The 20785-nt window shown below is 37.0% G+C and overlaps 1 protein-coding gene across 1 annotated transcript in view; it reads right to left on the bottom strand.

The window, feature by feature from the left end:
• Positions 1 to 20785, bottom strand: part of CDON (cell adhesion associated, oncogene regulated) — a 207503-nt gene that overhangs the window by 38839 nt on the left and 147879 nt on the right. The window contains exons 12-15 of the mRNA XM_007947239.2: positions 11431 to 11612; positions 10857 to 10962; positions 6392 to 6514; positions 2233 to 2454 (exon numbers count right to left, since the gene is read on the bottom strand). Of these exons, the coding sequence (XP_007945430.2) occupies positions 2233 to 2454; positions 6392 to 6514; positions 10857 to 10962; positions 11431 to 11612 (633 nt within the window). The remainder of the gene's footprint in view (positions 1 to 2232; positions 2455 to 6391; positions 6515 to 10856; positions 10963 to 11430; positions 11613 to 20785) is intronic.

Here is a 20785-nt window from a genome sequence, read left to right as displayed (position 1 = left end):
TCAAAGAAAAATGATAAACCTTCATATCACAATAAAAAAGAGGACAAGCACAAATATTCAGCAAATACTAAAACAACAGCAACAAAGGAAATGATAACACAATTCATAAACATAATGAGCTCAGTACAGAAAATAATATGGAATAAAAATGTTCACTTAAACCTTATTTATGAGGTATGCTTATTGTTATCTGTTATTTCCTTCACAGTGTGTCATAAGTATGAATACTGAGTTAATTATGACTCTGTCAGTGGGAAGAGAAATTAACCAAAGAGAAAAAATCCCCAAAGACAATTCATAAATTGTGTAAGTTGGAACCATCAAAGTACTGGCAACACTCAAATTTTCATACACTTCCAGGTGCTGAAAGAATAGCTGTATGAAGCAACAACAAAAAAAGACTAAGTAGGATACTCCAAATAGCACTAAACATTTTCAGGTAAAATGAGGAAGTTGTATATACATTCCTCAGCTATTCATATAGTTCCTTGGTCATTATAGCCAAGTTGAAGGTTATGGGGTAATAAAAGCCAAAGGCTAATTATTCTATTAGATTAAAAGCATTTAAACAACTACCTCAAAATTCTAATTTCCAGAGGCAGACATACTTAGAAAAAGTAAAGCAATCCCTTATAAGTCACAGTATCTCTCATCAGTTTTGATAAATTCATGATAAAGGTAATAGAACTTGCCAAAGCTGAATTAGATGTCCCTCCTCTCTGTGGTTTCTCTTATCACTGCACTTCTCACACAGATGCGTTATTGCCAGTATACCTACTTGTGTTCACCACTGAGCTATGCACTTTGTGAGGCAGAGACCAGGTTTTTTTATTTACCATTATGTCTCCATTATCTAGCACAGTGCTTGGCACATAGAAGATAATATATACCTTTTGAATAAATAACTGAATGAACACTATCATGAATTTTCATTTTTAAACATAATAAGGTCACAAAATTCCTTTTATTCTAAAGGATTAAAAGATTAATCTTGCTCAGACAACCAGACCAATACTTTTTTTTAGTCACTCAGCACATACACAATTAAAATGAATGGCATTAAAACCATTTAGAAAAAGGCCCAAATGATCACTAAAACTTTAAGCCTGACAGCACCTCAACTCTGTTCTTGCCAATCTCTTGAAAGGAATCAAGTCAAAAAAACAAACAAATAAATAAAAACTAAACTAAACTCACTGCCATCAAGTCGGTTCTGACTCATAGTGATCCCCACTGGGTTTCCAAGGCTGTAAATCTTTACAGAAACAGATCACCCCATCTTCCTTCCATGGAGCAGCAGGTGGGTTTGAACTGCTGACCTTCTGGTTAGCAGTCAGATGCCTTATCCACTATACCCCCAGAGTTCCTAGTCAATAAAAGTAGATCACTTTTTTTTCCCCCATGAGCTTTTAATGTAAAAGAGATCTAAGTGGGAACTGACTGATAAGTGCTGGAAATGCTTTTCACCACTGGTACCTTCCTTTGTTTTTCTTATATCACCTTATTCTGAGGCCTAAGGGGAAATCAGAAGACTAATGTCCTTACTTGATTTAATTATCCTATTTTATAACAGCTGGGGGAATAGAAAAGTTAGGAAGGTAAGGGGAGAGAAATGAGCAAAGAGAAAAGGGAAAGGGGGCTCTGGGTTCGAAAAGGGAATGGGGGCTCCAGGTTAAGTTTCAAAGCAGAGCCATCTCTAACAGTTAAAGCACAAACCATTACTAGACACATGTGGGGAGAGGATGTCACTCTGGAGCAGTCGTGGTTCATCAGGTACAAAAACAGGACTGTGTAGTCTTCATCTGTGAGTATCATTCAGTGACAATAACTTACAAGTCTTCCTTTCCATTATGCCCTTTCTACTCACTTTTGACAATTTCTACCATCATGAAGGAGTTCCTGCAGCAACTGCAAAACTCATGCTTCAAATACTCATCCTCTTTGGTGGTCCAACAAAGCCAGAATTTCCCAGCACTAAGTCAGCTATTTATTTAGTGACCTGCTTAGTTTGGCTTTATTGTTTATTTCTACTGGGCAATTTAATTTGATGCTCCACTTATTTTGGCTTATAGCTAAAAGAGTATTAAAGTCATCTATTCTGAATGAAGAGGATCTAATATGTTTCATACCATGACACTAACATATCAAAGTGTTAGAAATCACTATTTATTCTGACAATATTTTTCTATTCATATTTAGAAAAACAGAAGGAAATAGTTATGAATTACTTACTCTGTATGGTATTCTGTTGGCGGTTCTTCCACAGGCACATGGCAATGAAAACCATAAGAATGAGGACCATGACACCCAGCACACAGCCAACAATCAGATATAACATATCACTGCTTCTGGCTGGGCTTGTTGCAGGCCCAGTGTTTCCTCCACTTCCTGAGAAATTTGGAGGGGTACTCAAGTCTTTGATGGGGTACTCAGATGCTCCAGGAACACGCTTCACTAGTTAAAATATAAAGGAAAACTGATGTCATACTCTCTATGAAATGGTTTATTCTCTGAAGGAGGTCTGGTTAGGAATGCAAGCCACTCTGTTTACACTTGGGACTGAGATGATCTGACCACCAATGAGTCACAGAGAGGGCTCAAAAGTTTAAAAATCTTATGTGCCAAAGTTTTAGATCATGAACAGACTTAGCCCACAAGTTGTAGAGAAATCATAAGAGCAAAGAAACATGTATACTTGGTACAACCCAAGTTATGATTATTTGCTTAATTGAACTTGTAGAAGACTCTCATGTGAGTTGAAATAAAAGTTTTCAACTTATGGATGGGCCAAAAATTTTTTTATCTGACATACTTTGAGCTGGAATAAGATTCAGAATCATATATTTCATACCTCTACCATGTGATCAATATTAGAGGATATGGCTTTGGACTATAAGAGCAAGCAAAACCAGTAACCAACTGCAATCAAGCTGATTCAGACTCATGGTGAGCCCATATGTGTCAGCATAGAACTGTGCTCCATAAGGTTTTCAATGGCTGTCATCTTTTGAAAGATCACCAGGTCTTCCTTACAAGGTATCTCTGGGTAGACTTTAAAACTCTCCAAGATGTCTTTTTGTTAGTAGCTGAGCACTTAACTGTTTGTACCATGCAGGGATTCCAGATCAATCATATATAATTCCAACAGTCTCATGCATAAAATTAAGCATTCCAACTATGGAAACTGTTGAGTCCACATAAATGCAGTGCTTTTACCTAATTCATTGGTATTCTGGCTAACAGCAATAAAAAAGCTAGTAACATGTATGACTTGAAACTTGTTCTCTCTGTCCTCAAATCACATGCTCTTGATGCTCTAAATGTCCCAACAAGGCAATGGCCAAGAGTCAAATCTCTGAAGCAGACTTCCCAGGTTTATATCTCAGCCCCTCCACTCATCATTAGCTGGAAGATGTTAACTTCCATGAACCACAGTTACTGTCTTTCAGAAATAGAGGTGACAATAAAGGCTCTAGCAAAGGTTGTAATAAAGATTAAATGGATTAATCAATGAGAAGCATTTAGAATTGAGCCTGACACAGGGTAAGTGTTCAATCAATTTTGCTATTATTACTACTTATTATACTACGTTACCTGCTATGGCTCTAACACGCCATGGGAGCAAAGTAGCCTTTAAAAAAATCTACTTCAATAAACAACACTAATTTGGAGTTCAATTTTCTAACACTTCAACAACACAGAACACAGCCAATAATCAGGAAAGAAAAGCCTGTGTCTTTCAAAGGAATGAGCTCTCCATCACTGGAAGTTAGATAAATACTTGGCACAGAGACTATAAAGGAAACCTCTTCATGTGGTATGCTGGATTATACAATTCTCAGATCCTTGCCAACTCTATAAAGAAAACAAAGAAGTTTTCTGAGGCAAAATGACTATACACTAATGATCATGATTACTCAGGGGGATGTCTTTCAGGTTTATTCACTATTTACTCATAATTCCACCAAGCTTGATTATCTAGTTTCTAACTCCTTGATAAAGTTAAAAACTGAGGACAGATGGCTTGAAGTGGAAGGTGAATAGGACAGAAAACATAAAGAGAAACCAGATTAAAAATCATGGCAGTCTGTGATCTTTAAGAGTAGGAAGACATGGCTAGCCTTCAACATCTCTCTCATTCCTGGAAACCTCACTGAATTACTAAAGATAAAACAATCATTGCTCACAGCAAGAACCCTGGGTCACTTTTTAGAAGGCAAAATTAAATATAGCTTCTATTTAAACAGGCTGGGAATTGTGTAATTCATTTTAGAAAGCCATCCAATAGGAACACTTAACATTTTTAAGAAGTTTTTCCCTTTCACTGATCTGAAAGTTTGTAAGTGGAACTTTTTACTCCCCAGTGAAGTGAGAAAATGAGGTATATGATTATACATACATACATACTTGTATATACATAGTTATACTATTATAAATAGTGATGGCATTGTCTGTGCTCGGCTAGATTCTCAAATGTTTTGGGGACAGAGATGATTTATTTCATTTCACTCCAATTATCACAGCACTCTAGAGGCAAGTAAGAAATGCTCATTAACACTTCACAGTGTCTGGTACAAAAAGACATTGAAATATATATGCATTTGATTAGCATCAAATGGATCAAGGTAAGTCTAAGATCTGTGTGTGTGTGTGTGTGTGTATTTATATATATATAAAATGTGGATTTTTCAGAAGAAAGACATGATTTAGAACTTAAAAGATTCTATATCAATACATTTCTAATTAAAAATTAGAATTAAAAAGTTTTAACTTTGTAATTTAATCTGAGATTTTTAAATAGGGATAATGAAATCAATTGTAGCCGATACTACTGGCTGTCCACTCAATGACCATTTCCTTCTTCCATGCTAGCAGAGACCTAATTCTGTTTAGGTATCTACCTGACCCCCATATAACATTGGGGTAAATTCTGATTGATCATTCCATTCCAGTGAATGGTCTGGAGAGACATGTAGCTAAATTCTTGCTAAGGAAACATAAAGGAAGATGGACCAAAGGACACTGGGGGAGATTTTTCTTTGTTCTTTAAAATAGACACAAGGAAAATTTCCTTTTTTCTGCCAGGCACTACCACATCTAGATGTGAAGCCCGAAACTGTAGCTAACGATGAGCAGTGCTAGTCTCAGGGCCAACCCAATGGTTGGAAGGTGGCAAAGAGGAAAGATGGGAAACACTGGGTCTTTGATGATGGCACTGAACTACTTAATTAAAACAAGCTTGAAGTTAGTTACCTACTTCAGGACTTCCTGTTTTGGGATTAACACATTTCCTCAATGTTGAGACCAGTCAAGTGGGAATTTTGATGTTATTTGTAGTAGACAGCATCACCAAGGTGGCTGTGAAGATTAACTGAGACTGTGGTCCCAAGGTGGTACAAACGGTTAATGTACTCAGCTGCTAACCATAAAGTTGGAGGTTTGAGTCCATGCAAAAGCACCTTAGAAGAAAGGCCTGGTGATCCACTTCTGAAAAATGAGCCACTGAAAATCCTATGGAGCAAAGTTCTCCTCTGACACGCATGGCATTGTCATAAGTCAGATTTGTTCCACAGAAAGTGGTTTAACTGGTGGATGCAAGTACTTTATAAATACCTATATTGTCATTGTTGTTATGCTGAGTCAGCCCTGACTCATAGTGACCCCTCCTTGGGTTTCCAAGGCAGTATCACTACGGAAGTAGACTGCCCAACCTTCCTTCCGAGGAGTAGCTGATGAGTTTGAACCGCCAGCCTTCTGGTTAGCAGTCAAGTGCCTTAGGTACTACGCTACCAGAGCTCCTAAATACCTACATTAGCTGGCTCTGTTATTCATGTATGGTATCTCCTGGCTTTTTTGTTGTTGGTAGTGGTTTCCTTGTTTGTTTTAAAAGATGATAATATTTATATATACAAAGTTAATCTTTGTATGTAGGCAGAGTTGAGAATATTAATTGAAAATTTGCAGTCTCTGCTACATTTAAACAAGTAGGTAGTGTTTTACACATCTGACATTCAAGAAACTACTTTAAACTATGTAGCACTTTTCCTTAAAAGTCTTACATAAGTTTTAGTATTCTAATTCAGCAATCTCAAAGTAGTGAGCAAATATTTATATTCTCTCTTCAGGGAGAAAAAGAGAGGGAGTGGACTGACTTGGAATTCCACAGAAATTAATAAGCAGGATCAATGCTTATAAAAGCTATTTTTTTAGATAAGTGCTCTAGCCAATATATTGTACCTTCTGTTGGGGCATTCTGAATGTATATATCTAGAAAATGGCCCAAGACATAAATTTCCTTAGGTAAATATATCCATAGCCAGAAGGATGAATCCAGAATTTACAATTTTCCCGCTGCCCAGGGATAAAGCAAAAACCCTCACCCCTCCCCTACCTTTAGTTTCACAGATCATCACATTACTAAACTCGCTCTCTCCTCCTTCATTGAAGCACTGCATTTTAATATCATAGGAAGTTTCTGGCTGCAGGTGGCCAATCATGTGCCACTGCTTTGAACCTAGAAAGAAAAAGAAATGATAAGATTTAAACCTCTCATAGCCTAACTGATAATGTCAATACAAGAATGTAATATTTTCAAAATGAGGTGGGAGTAGCACTTATCACCATATAATGCTATTTGTACAATACAACTGTACTTAGTACAGGTATTTTAATAATGCACTACAGATAAATAACATGTCCATTACATGGCATGAGAAAAGTGGTAAAGAGAACAAATAAAATTAATTAAAACTATATTCATTTATTGGTAGCAACAGTCTATTTCATTAAAAAAATTTGACAACTTGTTTATAAAATACATACTAGTTGAATGCATAGGTAAGAAGCTCCAACTCCTTTGGATCCCTGTTTTAGCCCAGAAAGTCAATCCTCTATGTCCCCCCACCAGAAAGCAATGCTATGTATGAGATCAACACATGGTGCCTTTCCAGGCAAACTCTTAGCTGTTGCTCCTAATAGTTCTTCTCTTTTGAGCCAAGCTCTTCAAACTACACAAGTATCTCTAATAGAATAATTCTGTTATCAGTGGCACACAGCCAACATTTCATTTAGAAACACTCCTAAATTGAACACTTCAGTAGAAATCACTGTCCATGGACTAGTGACCAACTTTAATAAACAGGGACACTTGCGTAAGACTCAATTAACTCTTCAAGCACTTTTAATCCCTCTTGGAAATAGCTCTTCAAGCTATTTTCATGTTTCTTAGAAACTCAACTATACCACCAACTGATTTAAGAATTAATTAAAGAAGGAGAAAAAAATAAAGCAAAACTCCACTCCCCACATCCTCTTGACACTCGCCAACTTCAAATCTATTTTGCTGACAGGACCCTATCACCAGGCCCCTTTCTAAGTCAATACAGATGAAAAATATTTCAATCTGGAAGCTCAACCCTCCTTTCCCAGTCACCAATACAAAATCCCTCATTCATATAGACCCATGTTTTATAGAGAAGAAAGTCTGATTGTTTTAGGATCAAGGGCCACTGAAAGATTCAACTGGGTTTCTGAAATGTTACTAATAAGAGAAAATAATTAAAATTATCTTGTCAGATTAATTTTCAGTTGTTATAGTAATTCTCCCTATGGTTAAAAAGGCCAAAGCATATCCTTTGCTTAACAAACAATTTCTCCTAAAAGGTATTATAGAAAAGGTAAGGGATTTACCACAGAAAGAAATGAAAGCACAGATTTAAAAGATTAGGAGGGCCAATGTTGTTGTTGTTGTTGTTTGCCGTCGAGTCGGCCCCGACTCATAGCAACCCCTCCTTGGGTTTCTGAGGCAGTATCACTACGGAAGAAGGATTGCCCAACCTTCCTTCCGAGGAGTGGCTGGTGGATTTGAACCGCCAGCCTTCTGGTGAGCAGTCAAGTGCCTTAGGCACTATGCTACCAGAGCTCCCAGGAGGGCCAATAGCTTGATTTATTCAAAACTAAGTTTACAAGACATTCATCATAGAAGCATTGGTATGCTGGAAACATTATAGTTGATCTAAATGTGGAACTTAATTCAGAAGACAGAAAAATTTAATATAATTGTTCTTACATAATTAAATCCAGTTCTAAATTTCATTTCAAAAGCTTAAAAAATGTTGGGTCAATACACATAAGTAATCTAAAATTTCATTTTATAGAAAACTTTTATGCATAAGGGATGAATGCTTTTGTTACCAGGTTTGGGAAAAAATAGCTTCCAACAGCCACAAAAAAAAATTTCAAATGCATAAACTTGAAAATAAGGAATAAGCAAATTACCCAGCACAGTGAAGCCCACTTAAACATCTAACTGCTCAGTATATTACATTTATAAACAAGTTCTCTGTAAACCATAAGGCAAAACTCACATTTGCAGACAATGCTACTGAATACAAAAGTTTTGTTAAAGTAATTTCCCATTCCATGCTCAATAGTCACATTACAGAAGGATGTAAAAGTTCAAAGATTTAACTACAAGAGAATATAATTTAAAAACTGCTTACCAGTGGCTATTTCTAAAGTGTAAAACAAAAAGGGGACTGGGGAGAGACAGAGAAAAAGACAGAGATGGATATTCATTTTACTTACATTTACCTTGTTTAGAACTATTTTATAACAAATGCTTAACCTCTGTCAAAAATTTTTAAAAATGAAAATCTGATACTCCAACTCCTCTAACTCAGCTGAACTAAAATGAAGACATAAATAGGACTAAAATGCAGAATAATCATTAACAATTACCTTTCCATTTCTCTTTTTATGTATAGATTTTACACTGAAGTATAATATACATATAGAGGTGTGCACATAACTCAATGAATTTTTATCGCCACGGTAGCAATATCTAGATCAAAAAAAGGGAACATTACTGGTACCCCAAAAGTCCCTTTCATGCCTCCTTTAGTCACTACTCTCCCCAAGAGTAGCTACTAACTTCACTTCTAAGAACATAGATAAATTTTGCCACTAACAATTACCTTTCCCTATTTTCCCAATTCTTTGTTTAACATAGATTTTAGAAACAAATTGCTTACCAATTTTTCCAAATTGAAGAAAGAAAAATAATCACTCCTCATTCAACAATTCAACAAATATTTACTGAGCATTTACTATGTACCATGTATTACAATACAGACCATTGAACTTTTAATTGTATTACACAAAAGTAATTCCATTTGGTTAAACATTAAAAGGAATGTCACACCATTTACAGAAATGTGACATGGCATACCTAAAGTATTTATTATGTGACTTCATGTACCAAAAACTATATGCAGTGTTTGACATCAAGATGACATATAAAATCAATCTTGGCCCTAGGACAATTTATGGTATAATCCATTAGGGCATTTAATATTTCCAAGAATCACAATCTTAGAGTGAAAAAAGACTTTAGAAATAAAGCATTCTCCCAAAGTAAGAATCCCTTCCCAAGACATTACTGAGAATAAGCATCCAGCCTCTACTCAACACTTGCACAATTAGCAAAGGGAATTTATTTCATTACACACTTATGTTAGAAAGTTCTTCCTTACATGATTTCCTTGTAATTCTTCCCTCCCAACTAATTTAGTTCCTCGTCCACATAACAGTCCCTAAATATTTGAAGACAGCTGTCATGTTGTTTTCTTTAGTCTTCTTTTTTTTTAATCTGAACATCCCCAGCCATTCCACAGTTCTTTTTGGACTCCATTCATTCATCCATTCAATAAATATTGAATTGCTCACCATTATGAGGTTGGAGAAGTGGACAAAAAGGTCCCTTGCCCATAAGAAAGTTAATATTTAGTGGGGAGACAAAACTGAAAGCAAATAATTTTATACACACACAAAACTGTGATAACTTTTATGAAATAAACAGAAAGGATGCAGTTTGAAATTATAACAAAAGTGTCTGATGGAAAGGAGAATGGAGGTAGCAAGGAAGATTTATCTAAGGAAGTAACATTTAAGGTGAGAACAGTCAGAGTGCCTAGAGAGAGTTGAGAAAGGAGTACACTAGACAATAGGCAATGCCACAAGCAAATGTCCTGACCTGAGATAAGAAAAATCTTGGTGCAAACAAGGAACTGAAAGAAGGCTAGTGTGATGAGCACAGAGTGAGAAAGGAAGATATGAGGCACAGTTGATGGTGTGGGTAGGGGTCAGCAAGATGATGCAGGACCCTGAGACCATACGCAAAATTCCACATTATATCTTAAAAGCAGAAGAAAGGGACAGTTTTAATACCCTTCATCACCTTGGCTGTTTTTTCTGGACATGCATTCCAATTTCTCGGTATCTCTATATGTGAATAGTATGTTCAAGACGTGAGCTTTTTTTAGTACAGCCTTCAATAAAACTGTTAAGAGATACTAATTTTATTTACATTTGCCTTGCTTAGGACTGTTTTATAACAAATGTTTAACCTATCTAAATTTTTAAAAATAAAAAACTGACATTCCAACTCCCTTAACCTAGCTAACTAAAATGAAGAGTAGGACTAAATTGCAGAATAGTCACTAACTACTAATTGATACACTTCTCACATATAGCTAAAAATTGCAAACAATTTTTATACTCAGGCATCACTATTCGTTTAAATGAAGCAGAAAACAGAACTGTTTTTCAGATGAACTACTAACAAATCATATCTCCTCCCTATCTTTATAACTCAGCATTCCCAAACAAAACATAAGGTCCTGTATACATTAAATTGGAGAAATATTTTTCTCTGGGATGAATGCAACAGCAACAGCACATATGCTATTTTATTTTTTAATACCATTTTTACTCTCTCTTAACCTGAGATGACATTTTTCGTATTTATAAACCTCTCTTCCAAAGCTCCTTTTCTAGGACTTAACAATGGGACTTACCTTCGACAACATCCCTTTTGTAATCACTGTCATTGTCACTATCTGTTGGCCGGTAATAGATATAAAATCCTTGAATAGGAGTGTTATTATTACTTGATGGAATGTACTGAAAAAAAAAAAGTTTGTCACAGACAAAATAAATGTAATTTTCACATCCATTAAGAGGTATTTATCTTTGTGATGTTTTTTCTAGCTTCATTTTGAAAACATCATTGTTGATCATTTTTAATGTAATCAAAGATATTTAAAGGTATTAAGAGCAGTTAACTTACTGCAAGGCTGAACAAAAATAAAGCAACATTAACTCCACTAGGTCCAAAAGCATAAAGGTACATTTGGGTCACAATGAATAAATTATGAAATGAAAGCATTTGTATGAAAGCTGAGGAGACAACAATTTGATTTTTAATCCTATTTTTTATAATATGTGCTTTTAGAAAAATAATTGTACTCTTGAATTTCTCCTCAAATAAGTTCAAAAACTTGTTAAGAGTTACATGGCATGAAGACATTAAATTTATTTCTAATAAAACCTAAACAGAACATCTTCTAATTAGAGAAATGTTTTACTCACTGTCCACTTCAGCATGATCTCAGTATCACTGACTGCTTCTGTGTATGCAATGTGAGGCCCAGTTATTGGACGGTTGGAAAAACGATTAGAGAACCCAGCCACCTGATAAGGTCGAGAAGCTGAACTCCGAAAACTCTCACCATAATGGTTAATGGCAATGACCCTAAATTTGTATGTTGAACCTTTTGAGAAAAAAAAAAAAAACCATATAACTTTAAAAAAATTGTGAGACAACTGAAGGTAGAGTATTCAAAATATAACAGTTGTACTTAAGTATCTACCTACTATATAACAAAAACAAATTCTAATGCCTGTATGGAAACTAGATCTCAATTCACCTGCCAACTTCAAGCAACTGACAGTAGATGTTCAATGCTTTGTGTTCAAGATTCCAATAACTTATTAGGACTCCTGGGGAAAGAATACTATGAAAGATAAATGATGTCTATCATGGAGGGGAGGGGAAGTAGACAATAGGAAAGAGTGACAGTATGTTTTCTCTTTTTAACATATTACTCTAAAATCATACCCATCAAAAGCAGTATTAGTTGAAGTATCCGTCCCAAAACTAGGTTCCTTTTGCTTTGAAAGAAACAACTGAAGTGAAGTTCAATATGGTGAAAACATTTATGAAGAGGTACTGTGTGGGTGATAGAAGATATCACTCTGTTTTCACTGATAATTGATAAGAGGGAGCAGATCTAAACTACAACAGAATGAATGGATTTGGATTAGATATTAAGAACTTTAAAAACAGAAAATAACTCTAAGGATTGTGTTTCTTTTCTTTTTTTTTTCTTTTATTGTGATTTGAGTGAAAATTTACAGAGCACATTCACTTCCCATACAGTGGTTCACATACACTTTGTCTCATGACATTGACCACAATTTAGCCCAATGCAACAGCTCCCCTCCCACTTCCTCCTGACAGTCACCTCCTCTTCCCTGTGTTCATCCCTCCATGCAACCCTGCCCCCTGAGCTGACTCCCTGTGCATAAACAGCCCTTCTTTCTCCCATGATTGTTCTCTCCAAGGAGTGTATTTGTTGTTGTTGTGTGCCGTCGAGTCAAACCTGACTCATAGTGACCCCTCCTTGGGTTTCCGAGGCAGTATCACTACAGAAGTAGGATTGCCCAACCTTCCTCCGAGGAGTATATTTACTTCAGGTAAATGTTCAACTCCTATGCCTGTCTTTTGCTTGGCTGGAAGCCAGAGGTGTGGGTTCAATTCTAGACTTGAAGGGCAGCTAGGGACCACAGTCTCAGTGGTTCCACCAGGCTCTATCAGACCAGTAAACCTGGTCTCCCTTTATTTTTTCCAAAATGCTTTTGAGTTTTGTTCCACGTTGTTCTTCCTCTCTATCCAGGGTCTCCTACATATATCCTCCTCTGAGTGGTTGACATTGGTAATCAGGAACCATCTAGTTCTTCTGGTCTCATAGTCATACAGGCTGTGGCTCACATGGTGTGCCAGGTGACAGGACCAATTGTTTCCATGAATCTCTGGTTTTCTTCATTCTTCTTTGCACTGGATGAGGAGAGATTCATCGTTGCAATGAGATGGCTACTTGCAGGCTTTTAAGATCCCAGATGCTACTTGCCAAAGTAGGAGGTGGAATAATGTTTTGTGTAGTATGTTAAGCCAATCGAGCTTGATGTCCCCTGTGACCATGGTCCCGAGCCCAAAGGTTCAACTACTCGGTCCCTCTGGGTAGCTGGCTGTGACCAAGAAGTGACTACAACCTTGTCCCTTGTCAGTTCTACTATACACCTGGGAATTCAGATCATACAAATACACATATCGGACCACTGTCTGACAACTCTATACATGATGTTGGGTACACTCCCCACTTCATAGACGTACCTAATAATTCAGCCTGTCCACCCATCTATCCACCGTATACTCATGTTTGCCTTCACTGACAATGCAGTACTGAAGTGCAAAATGGTTCATTTTTGTTGTCTGTACCTCCCATGTACCTCTCTCTGTCTTCCTCTTCCTCAATGCCACCATACTGATCACTCATATTTGGTACATTGCCCCTCTCTTCACCCAAATCAGTACTTATCTCTACCTATCTAACACTGTTCCCTCCTCTCCCCTACCACTTCTGGTAACCAACAAAAAAAATTTCCTTCCATAGATAAACCCCTGCCTTGATTTTTACAATAACGGACTAATACAATATTTGTCCTTTTGTGATTTGACTTAATTCACTCAGCACAATGTCTTCCAAGTTCATCCATGTTAGGCGGTGTTTTGCAGATTCTAGGTTATTCTTTAGAGTTGCGTAATATTCCATTGTGCGTATGTACCAAAGTTTTGCTATCCATTCCTCAGTTAATGGACACCTAGGTTGTTTCCATCTTTTGGCTATTGTAAATAGTGCTATGATGAACATGAGTGTGCATATGTCTGCTCCTGTCATGGCTCTCACTTCTTCAGAATATATATGTAGGAATGGCTGGGTCAAATAGTATTTCTATTTCCAACTTTTTAAGGAGTTGCCATACTGTTTTCCACAGTGGTTGTACCATTTTACAGTCCCACCAGTAGTGTATGAGAGTCCTAGTCTCTCCACATCCTAGGCAGCATTTGTTATTTTGTGTCTTGTTGAACTTTGCTACTACTGCTGGAGCAAGATGGTATCTCATTGTTGTTTCGATATGCATTTCTCTAATGGCTAATGATCGTGAGCATATTTTCATATGTCGGTTGGCTGCCTGAATATCCTCCTTGGTGAAGTGTCTATTCAAGTCTTCTGCCTATTTTTTAATTGGATTATTTGTCTTTTTGTTATTGAGGTGTTGGAGTTTTCTATAAATTGTACAGATAAGTCCCTTGTCAGATATGTCATTGCCAAATATTTTTTCCCAATCTGTAGGTTCTTTTTGATTCTTTTGGAGAAGTCTTTGGAAGCACATAAAAATTTAATTTTTAGAAGGCCCCATTCATCTAGTTTCTCTTCTGCTGTTTGTGCATTTTGGGTTATATTTGATAGTCTATTTATGACATATATTAGGGCCCCTAAATTTGCCCCTAGTTTTTCCTTGAGGAACTCTATAGTTTTAGGTTTCACATTTAAGTCTTTGATCCATCTGGAGTTCGTTTTTGTGTATGGTATGAGGTACAGATCTTGTTTCATTTTTTCTGGAAATGGATATCCAGTTTTGCCAGCACCATTTATTAAACAAACATTCTCTTCCCCATTTAATGGATTTTGGCCCTTTGTCAAAGATCAGCTCATTATAGGTTGATGGATCTATTTCTGGGTCCTCAATTCTATTTCATTGGTCTATGTGTCTGTCATTATACCAATACCAGGCAGTTTTGACTACTGTGGCCGTATAGCAGGTTTTGAGATCCAGCAGTGTGAGTGAGACCTCCTACAATCTTCTTCTTCTTCTTCAGTAGTGCTTTGCTTACCCGAGGTCTTTTCCTTTCCATATAAAGTTAGTGATTGGTTTTTCCATATCCCTAAAAAATGTTGATGGGATCTGGATTGGGATTGCATTTAATGTATAGATTGCTTAGGGTAGAATTGCATTTTTACAATGTTCAATATTCCTATTCATGACTGTGGGATGTTCTTCCATTTATGTAAATCGCTTATGGTTTCTTGAAGTAGTTTTTTATAGTTTTCTTTGTATAGGTCTTTTGTGTCCCTGGTAAGATTTTTTCCCAAGTATTTTATTTTGTTGGTAGCTATTGCACATGGTATTGATTTCCTTTTTCTTTTTCAGCAATCTCTTTGCTGGTGTAGAGGAATCCAACTGATTTTTGGATGTTGATCTTATATCCTGTCATGAGGCTAAATCTCTCAATTAGTTCCAGTAGAGTTTTGACTGAGTCTCTTGGGTTTTCTAGGTATAGGATCATATCATCAGCAAATAGGGATAGTTTGACTTCTTCTTTACCAATTTGGATGCCTTTGATTTCCCTTTCTTGCCTTATGGCCCTGGCTAGGACTTCCAGTACAATGTTGAATAAAAGTGGTGATAGAGGGCATCCTTGCCTGGTTCCTGTTCACAGGAGGAATGGTTTCAGTCCCTCTCCATTGAGAATAATGTTGGCTGTTGGTTTTGCATAGATGCCCTTTATTATGTTGAGGAATGTCCCTTCTACTCCAGTTTCGATAAGTTATGGGTGTTGCAGTTTATCAAATGCCTTTTCTTCATCAATTGATATGATCATGTGGTTCTTCTTTGTTTTATTTATGTGGTGGATGATGTTGATTGCTTTTCTAATGGTGAACCATCCTCGCATACCTGATATGAACCCACTTGGTCATAATGAATGATTTTCTTGACATGTTGTTGCAGTCTATTGGCTAGGATTTTGTTGAAGATTTTTGCATCTATATTCATGACGGATATTGGTCTGTAGTTTTCCTTTTGAGTGACGTCTTTGCCTGGTTTTGGTATCAAGGTTATGCTTGCTTCATAAAATGAGTTAGGGAGGATTCCATTCTTTTCTATATTTTTGAATAGTTTGAGTAGGAATGGTGTCAGTTCTTCTGTGAATGTTTGGTAGAGTTATCCAGTGAAACTGTCTGGGCCAGGGCTTTATTGGTAATTTTTGGATGACCTGTTCAATTTCTTCTTTTGTTATGTATCTGTTCAACTTTTCCACATCAGTCTGTTTTAACTTTGGTAAGTGGTGTGTTTCTAGAAATTGTCCATTTCTTCCAGATTTTCAAATTTGTTGGAAGACAGTTCTTCATAGTATCCTGATATTATACTTTTACTTCAGTTGGTTCTGTTGTGATGTCACCCATTTCATTTCTTATTCATGTTATTTGTGGTCTCTCCCTCTTTTCCTTTGTTATATTTGCCAGTGGTTTGTCAATTTTATTGATCCTTTCAAAAAACCAACTTCTGATCTTGTTGATTTTTTCTATTGCCCTTCTATTTCTGTTTCATTGATTTCTGCTCAAATCTTTATTATTTCCTTTCTTCTGGTGACTGTAGGCTTTTCTTTCTGTTCTTTTTCTAATTGTTGGAGATTTTGGTTTAAAGTGTTGATTTTGGTTCTTTCTTTTTTTTTTTTTTTGGATGTATGCATTTATTGCTATAAATTGCCCTCTGATCACTGGTTTTGCTGTGTCTTAAATATTTTGGTATGTTGTGTTTTCATTCTCTTTTGATTCAAGGAATTTTCGAATTTCAATTTTGATTTCTTCTCTTACCCAGTCTTTCTCAAGGAGGGTATTGTTCAGTTTCCATGTGTTTACTCTTTTTCTGTTGATCTTTCCATTGTTGATTTCTAATTTAATAGCATTATGGTCTGAGAAGATGCTGCACAGTATTTCGATGTTTTTAAATTTATTAAGGCTTGCTTTATGGCCTAACATATGGTCTATCGTGGAAAATGTTCCATGTGCACTGGATAAAAATGTATATTGTGCTGTTGTTTGTGAAGTGCCCTGTAGATATCTGTAAGATCAAGTTGGTGGAATGTATTGTTTAGGTCTTCTGCATCTTTGTGGTTTCTTTCCAGTTGTTCTATCTTTCATCGAAAGTGGTGTATTAAAGGCCCCCAGTATGACTGTTGAGTCATCTATTTGACTTTTCAACTCTTTTAAAATCTGATTTATGTATTTTGGGGGTCTTTCATTGGGTCCATAGATGTTTATTATGGTTATATCTTCTTCTTCAGTTGATCCTTTAATCATTATATAATGTCGCTTTAAATATCCAAAATGGTCAAGCCACTGTAAACATTCAAAATGGCTGCACCCTCTGGACAGACAAAAGTCCACAGCTCAGTCCGCCATCCTCTTCATTGCTTTCCCTTTTATTCCCCAGCCACCAGAGCAGTCTTAAGTTCTTATGTCTCTGGAATTTGGGAGAATGCTGTCACTTTCAATATCCAAAATGGTCAATCTGCTTGTAAACATTAAAATGGCTGTGCCCTCCAGAGAGACAAAAGTCCACAGCTCAGCCCAGTGTCCTCTTCACTGCTTTCCCTTTTATTCCTCAGCCACCAGAGCAGTCCTCCGTGCAGTCCCTGGCTAGCAGGGCCACTTTTGGGGTTAATTCTTAAGTCTTACCACCACTCGGCAATATCCAAGCTGTCTGTGCTGTTAGGATTGCTGCCAGACTGCTGGTATGTATGTTTCCTTTTTTGGTGTTTTCATGCAAATTCTCCTGCTATTTGGAGTTTAGTCCACTTCTATATCCCTTCAAGGCTCAGGGACCCAGGATTATCTTCTGTATCTGTGTTAATTGGTTACCCTTTTCTTTGTTGAACAGGGTCTGTGCAGTCTTTCTGCCTATTCCACCATCTTACCAGAACTCCAGATTGTGAGTTTCTGAAAATATGAATCTAAAGAATAAATGGAAATCCTAAAGCAAATTCTTAGTAGCTCAAAAACTATCTTTGAGCTTATCAAGGGACAATGCTTCAGTATGTAAAATGTTACCTCCTTTCACCCATATTTTAAAATGCTCCTTTCTCCCAGTTTGACTTATATATTCCAATGTTCCTCATGTTACTTTTTAGACAAACACAGGTATTTGATACTAAAGTACATTTAAAACCCCAGAAACTGAAATGGTCATGCAACTTAAAACAAATAAGAGTAAAGACAGTTTATTTGTGATTACTGCACACTGTTTCAAGGTTTAATTCTTTCATATCACTTCAAGATATGGGGTGCAGTGGGGGTAATTGCTGAAATGAAATTTATAGAACAAAGAAATGTTAAGTATTATATCATTTCCAAAAGACTAAGCACTTAATTATGAAGATCAAAGACTATAGCCTTCAATATTGGTTATGCCTCAAGATAAACAAAAATTCTCACAACTGGATCAGTAAGCAATAGCATGATAAATGGAGAAGATACTAAAGTTGTCAAGGACATAATTTTACTTGGATTCACAATCGGCACCCATGGAAGCAGCAGTCAAGAAATCAAATGATACTATACTGGGCAAATCTGCTGCAAAAGATCTCTTCAAAGTGTTAAAAAAGGAAAAATGTCACTTTGAGGACTAAAGTGTGCTTGACCTAAGTCAAGCCTCATATGCATGCAGAAACTGAACAATGAATAGAACAGACCAAAGAAGAATTGATGCCTTGGAATTAATGGTATTAATGAAAATTACTGAATATACAATGGGCTGCCAGAACAAATCTGTCTCAAAATAAGTACAGCCAGTATGTTACTTAGAAGCAAGGATGGAAAGACTTTGTTGCACGTACCTGGCATATGTTATACCAGTCTTTGGAGAAGGACATCATGCTTGGAAAAGGAGACAGTAAGTGAAAAAGAGGAAGACCCTAACAAGATGGATTGACACAGTGGCTACAACAATGGACACAAATATAGCAGCATTCTGTTGTACACAGGGTTGCTATGAGTCAGAAATAACTTGACAGTACCTAACAACAACAACTAGCACTAAGTATAAACAATTCTAGTAAATTGATAAGCAAAACACACACACACACACACACACAAAGATGGTCTCCGCAACATTTTCTAATGGAAATAAGTAAAATAAATCCAAAACTGCCGAAAGTGATATACAGGTACAATCCAATCCTGACACAAATTCCAACAACATCCTTTACTGAAATGGGGAAAGTAATGACAACTTAATGTGGAAAGAAAAAGAGGCCTGGAGTAGCCAAAGCAATACTGAAGAAGAACAAAGTAGGAAGTCTCAAACTCCTAGATATCAAAACAAACTATATAGCAACTGTAAATAATACAGCCTGATGTTGCTTCGGTGATAGACACAAAGACCAGTGAAATAAAATTGAGAAGCCATAAATAAATAAATCCATATACACAAAACTAATTTTTTTGACAAGATGTCAAAGTTGATTCAAAGGAGAAGAAACAGTAACTTTAGTAAACATTGTTAGCAAAACTGGATATCCACTTGCAGAAAAACAAACAGTATCTATTGCTCACAACATATATAAAAACTAATTCAAAATGGATCAAAGACCTAAATGTTAAATAGAAAACTATAAAGGACCTGAAAGAAAACTATGGCACCTAATCTTTGTAAAAAACAAACTAACAGGCAGACATCTGGCAAGATGGTAGAATAGGCAGACAAGCTACATGGACCCCTACAACAAAGAAATGAGAAATCAATTGAAACAGATACAGAAGATAATCTTGGAATCCTGAGCTTCAAAGGGCAAGACAAAGAAGTGGATTAAAACTGACTACTAGAAGAACCTGAATGAAAACCATGAATAAGGAGACAAATGAAGCTGTGGAGTAATGGCTGTCCTGACCATGCAGCCCTTTTGAATATGTGCAAATGGCATTCAGATCCAGACAGCAACCTAAGAATTGGCTCTGCTTGCCAAAGACTGCATGGGCAACTGCACTGGTGGCTGATGACTAGAAAAGCATGATATTCCCCTTGTTCTGCACACCCTCTGAGTGAACAGAAGTATGGCCATCCCTTACTGCCACTCACCTTCTGGACTGACAGGAATTCCATCCTGGTCTGTGTGCCCTGCCACCAGCTGCTTTCCGGAAAGGCAGGAGCTGGTCCCAGCACTAGGCACCCTATTCTCAGCCACTTTTTTGACTGGCAGGAATTTTTTTTCTGAGACCAAGTACCCTACACCCAGCTGGCTTTTGGGACAACAGGAACTTTTTTTCTGGGCATGAGACCTTGCTCTCAATTACCTTTTGAGACTACAGAAATTCTGTCCGGTACTAGATGCCCTGCCCACAGTTGCTTTTTGAGCCTGCTGAAACTCCCTCTGGAAATAGGTGTGTTGCTCCCAATCACCTTAGACAAGCAGGAACTATTTTGGGGTCTAGGAGCCTTGCCCCTAGACAACATCTAGACTAGAAGAAACTCATCTGAGGTCAGACACTCTGCCCCAGTTGCCTTCTGGTTAGATAGGAACTAACTCCAAGATCAGCTGTCCTGCTTTCAGCAGCATTTTCAGCTGGCAATAATTTTTGCTGTAACTAGTTGCCATACACCAAGCCTCCTTTTGGGACAGCGGGAACTTTTTCTCAGACAAGATGCTCTACCCCCAGCTGCATTTTCAGCAGGCAGGGATACCTTCTGTTACTAGATGCCTTGCTACCTACTACTACCATTGGGTCAGAAGGAACTTTTTCCAGGCCCAGATGCCCTGCCCCTAGATATCTGCTGGGTCAGCAGGAACTTGTCTGAGATCAGGTACCATACCTCCAATCCTTAGTTCCCTTTTGGGTAGCCAGGAACTAGTACCAGGACCAGAAGCCCTGGCCCCCATTGCCTGCTTGGCCAGAAGAAACACAACCTGGATGCCCTGCTCTACCCCATTTTTTTTTTTTTTTAAATAATTCTTTTTTTTAAATCAAATATATAATCAAGATAT

Source organism: Orycteropus afer, unplaced genomic scaffold (assembly GCF_000298275.1).
Source record: "Orycteropus afer afer isolate SDZICR_OR568_19922 unplaced genomic scaffold, OryAfe1.0 scaffold00178, whole genome shotgun sequence".
Taxonomy (NCBI): Eukaryota; Metazoa; Chordata; class Mammalia; order Tubulidentata; family Orycteropodidae; genus Orycteropus; species Orycteropus afer.
The sequence above is the reverse complement of the archived record's forward strand: the minus strand, read 5'-3'. Positions and strand labels throughout refer to the sequence as shown.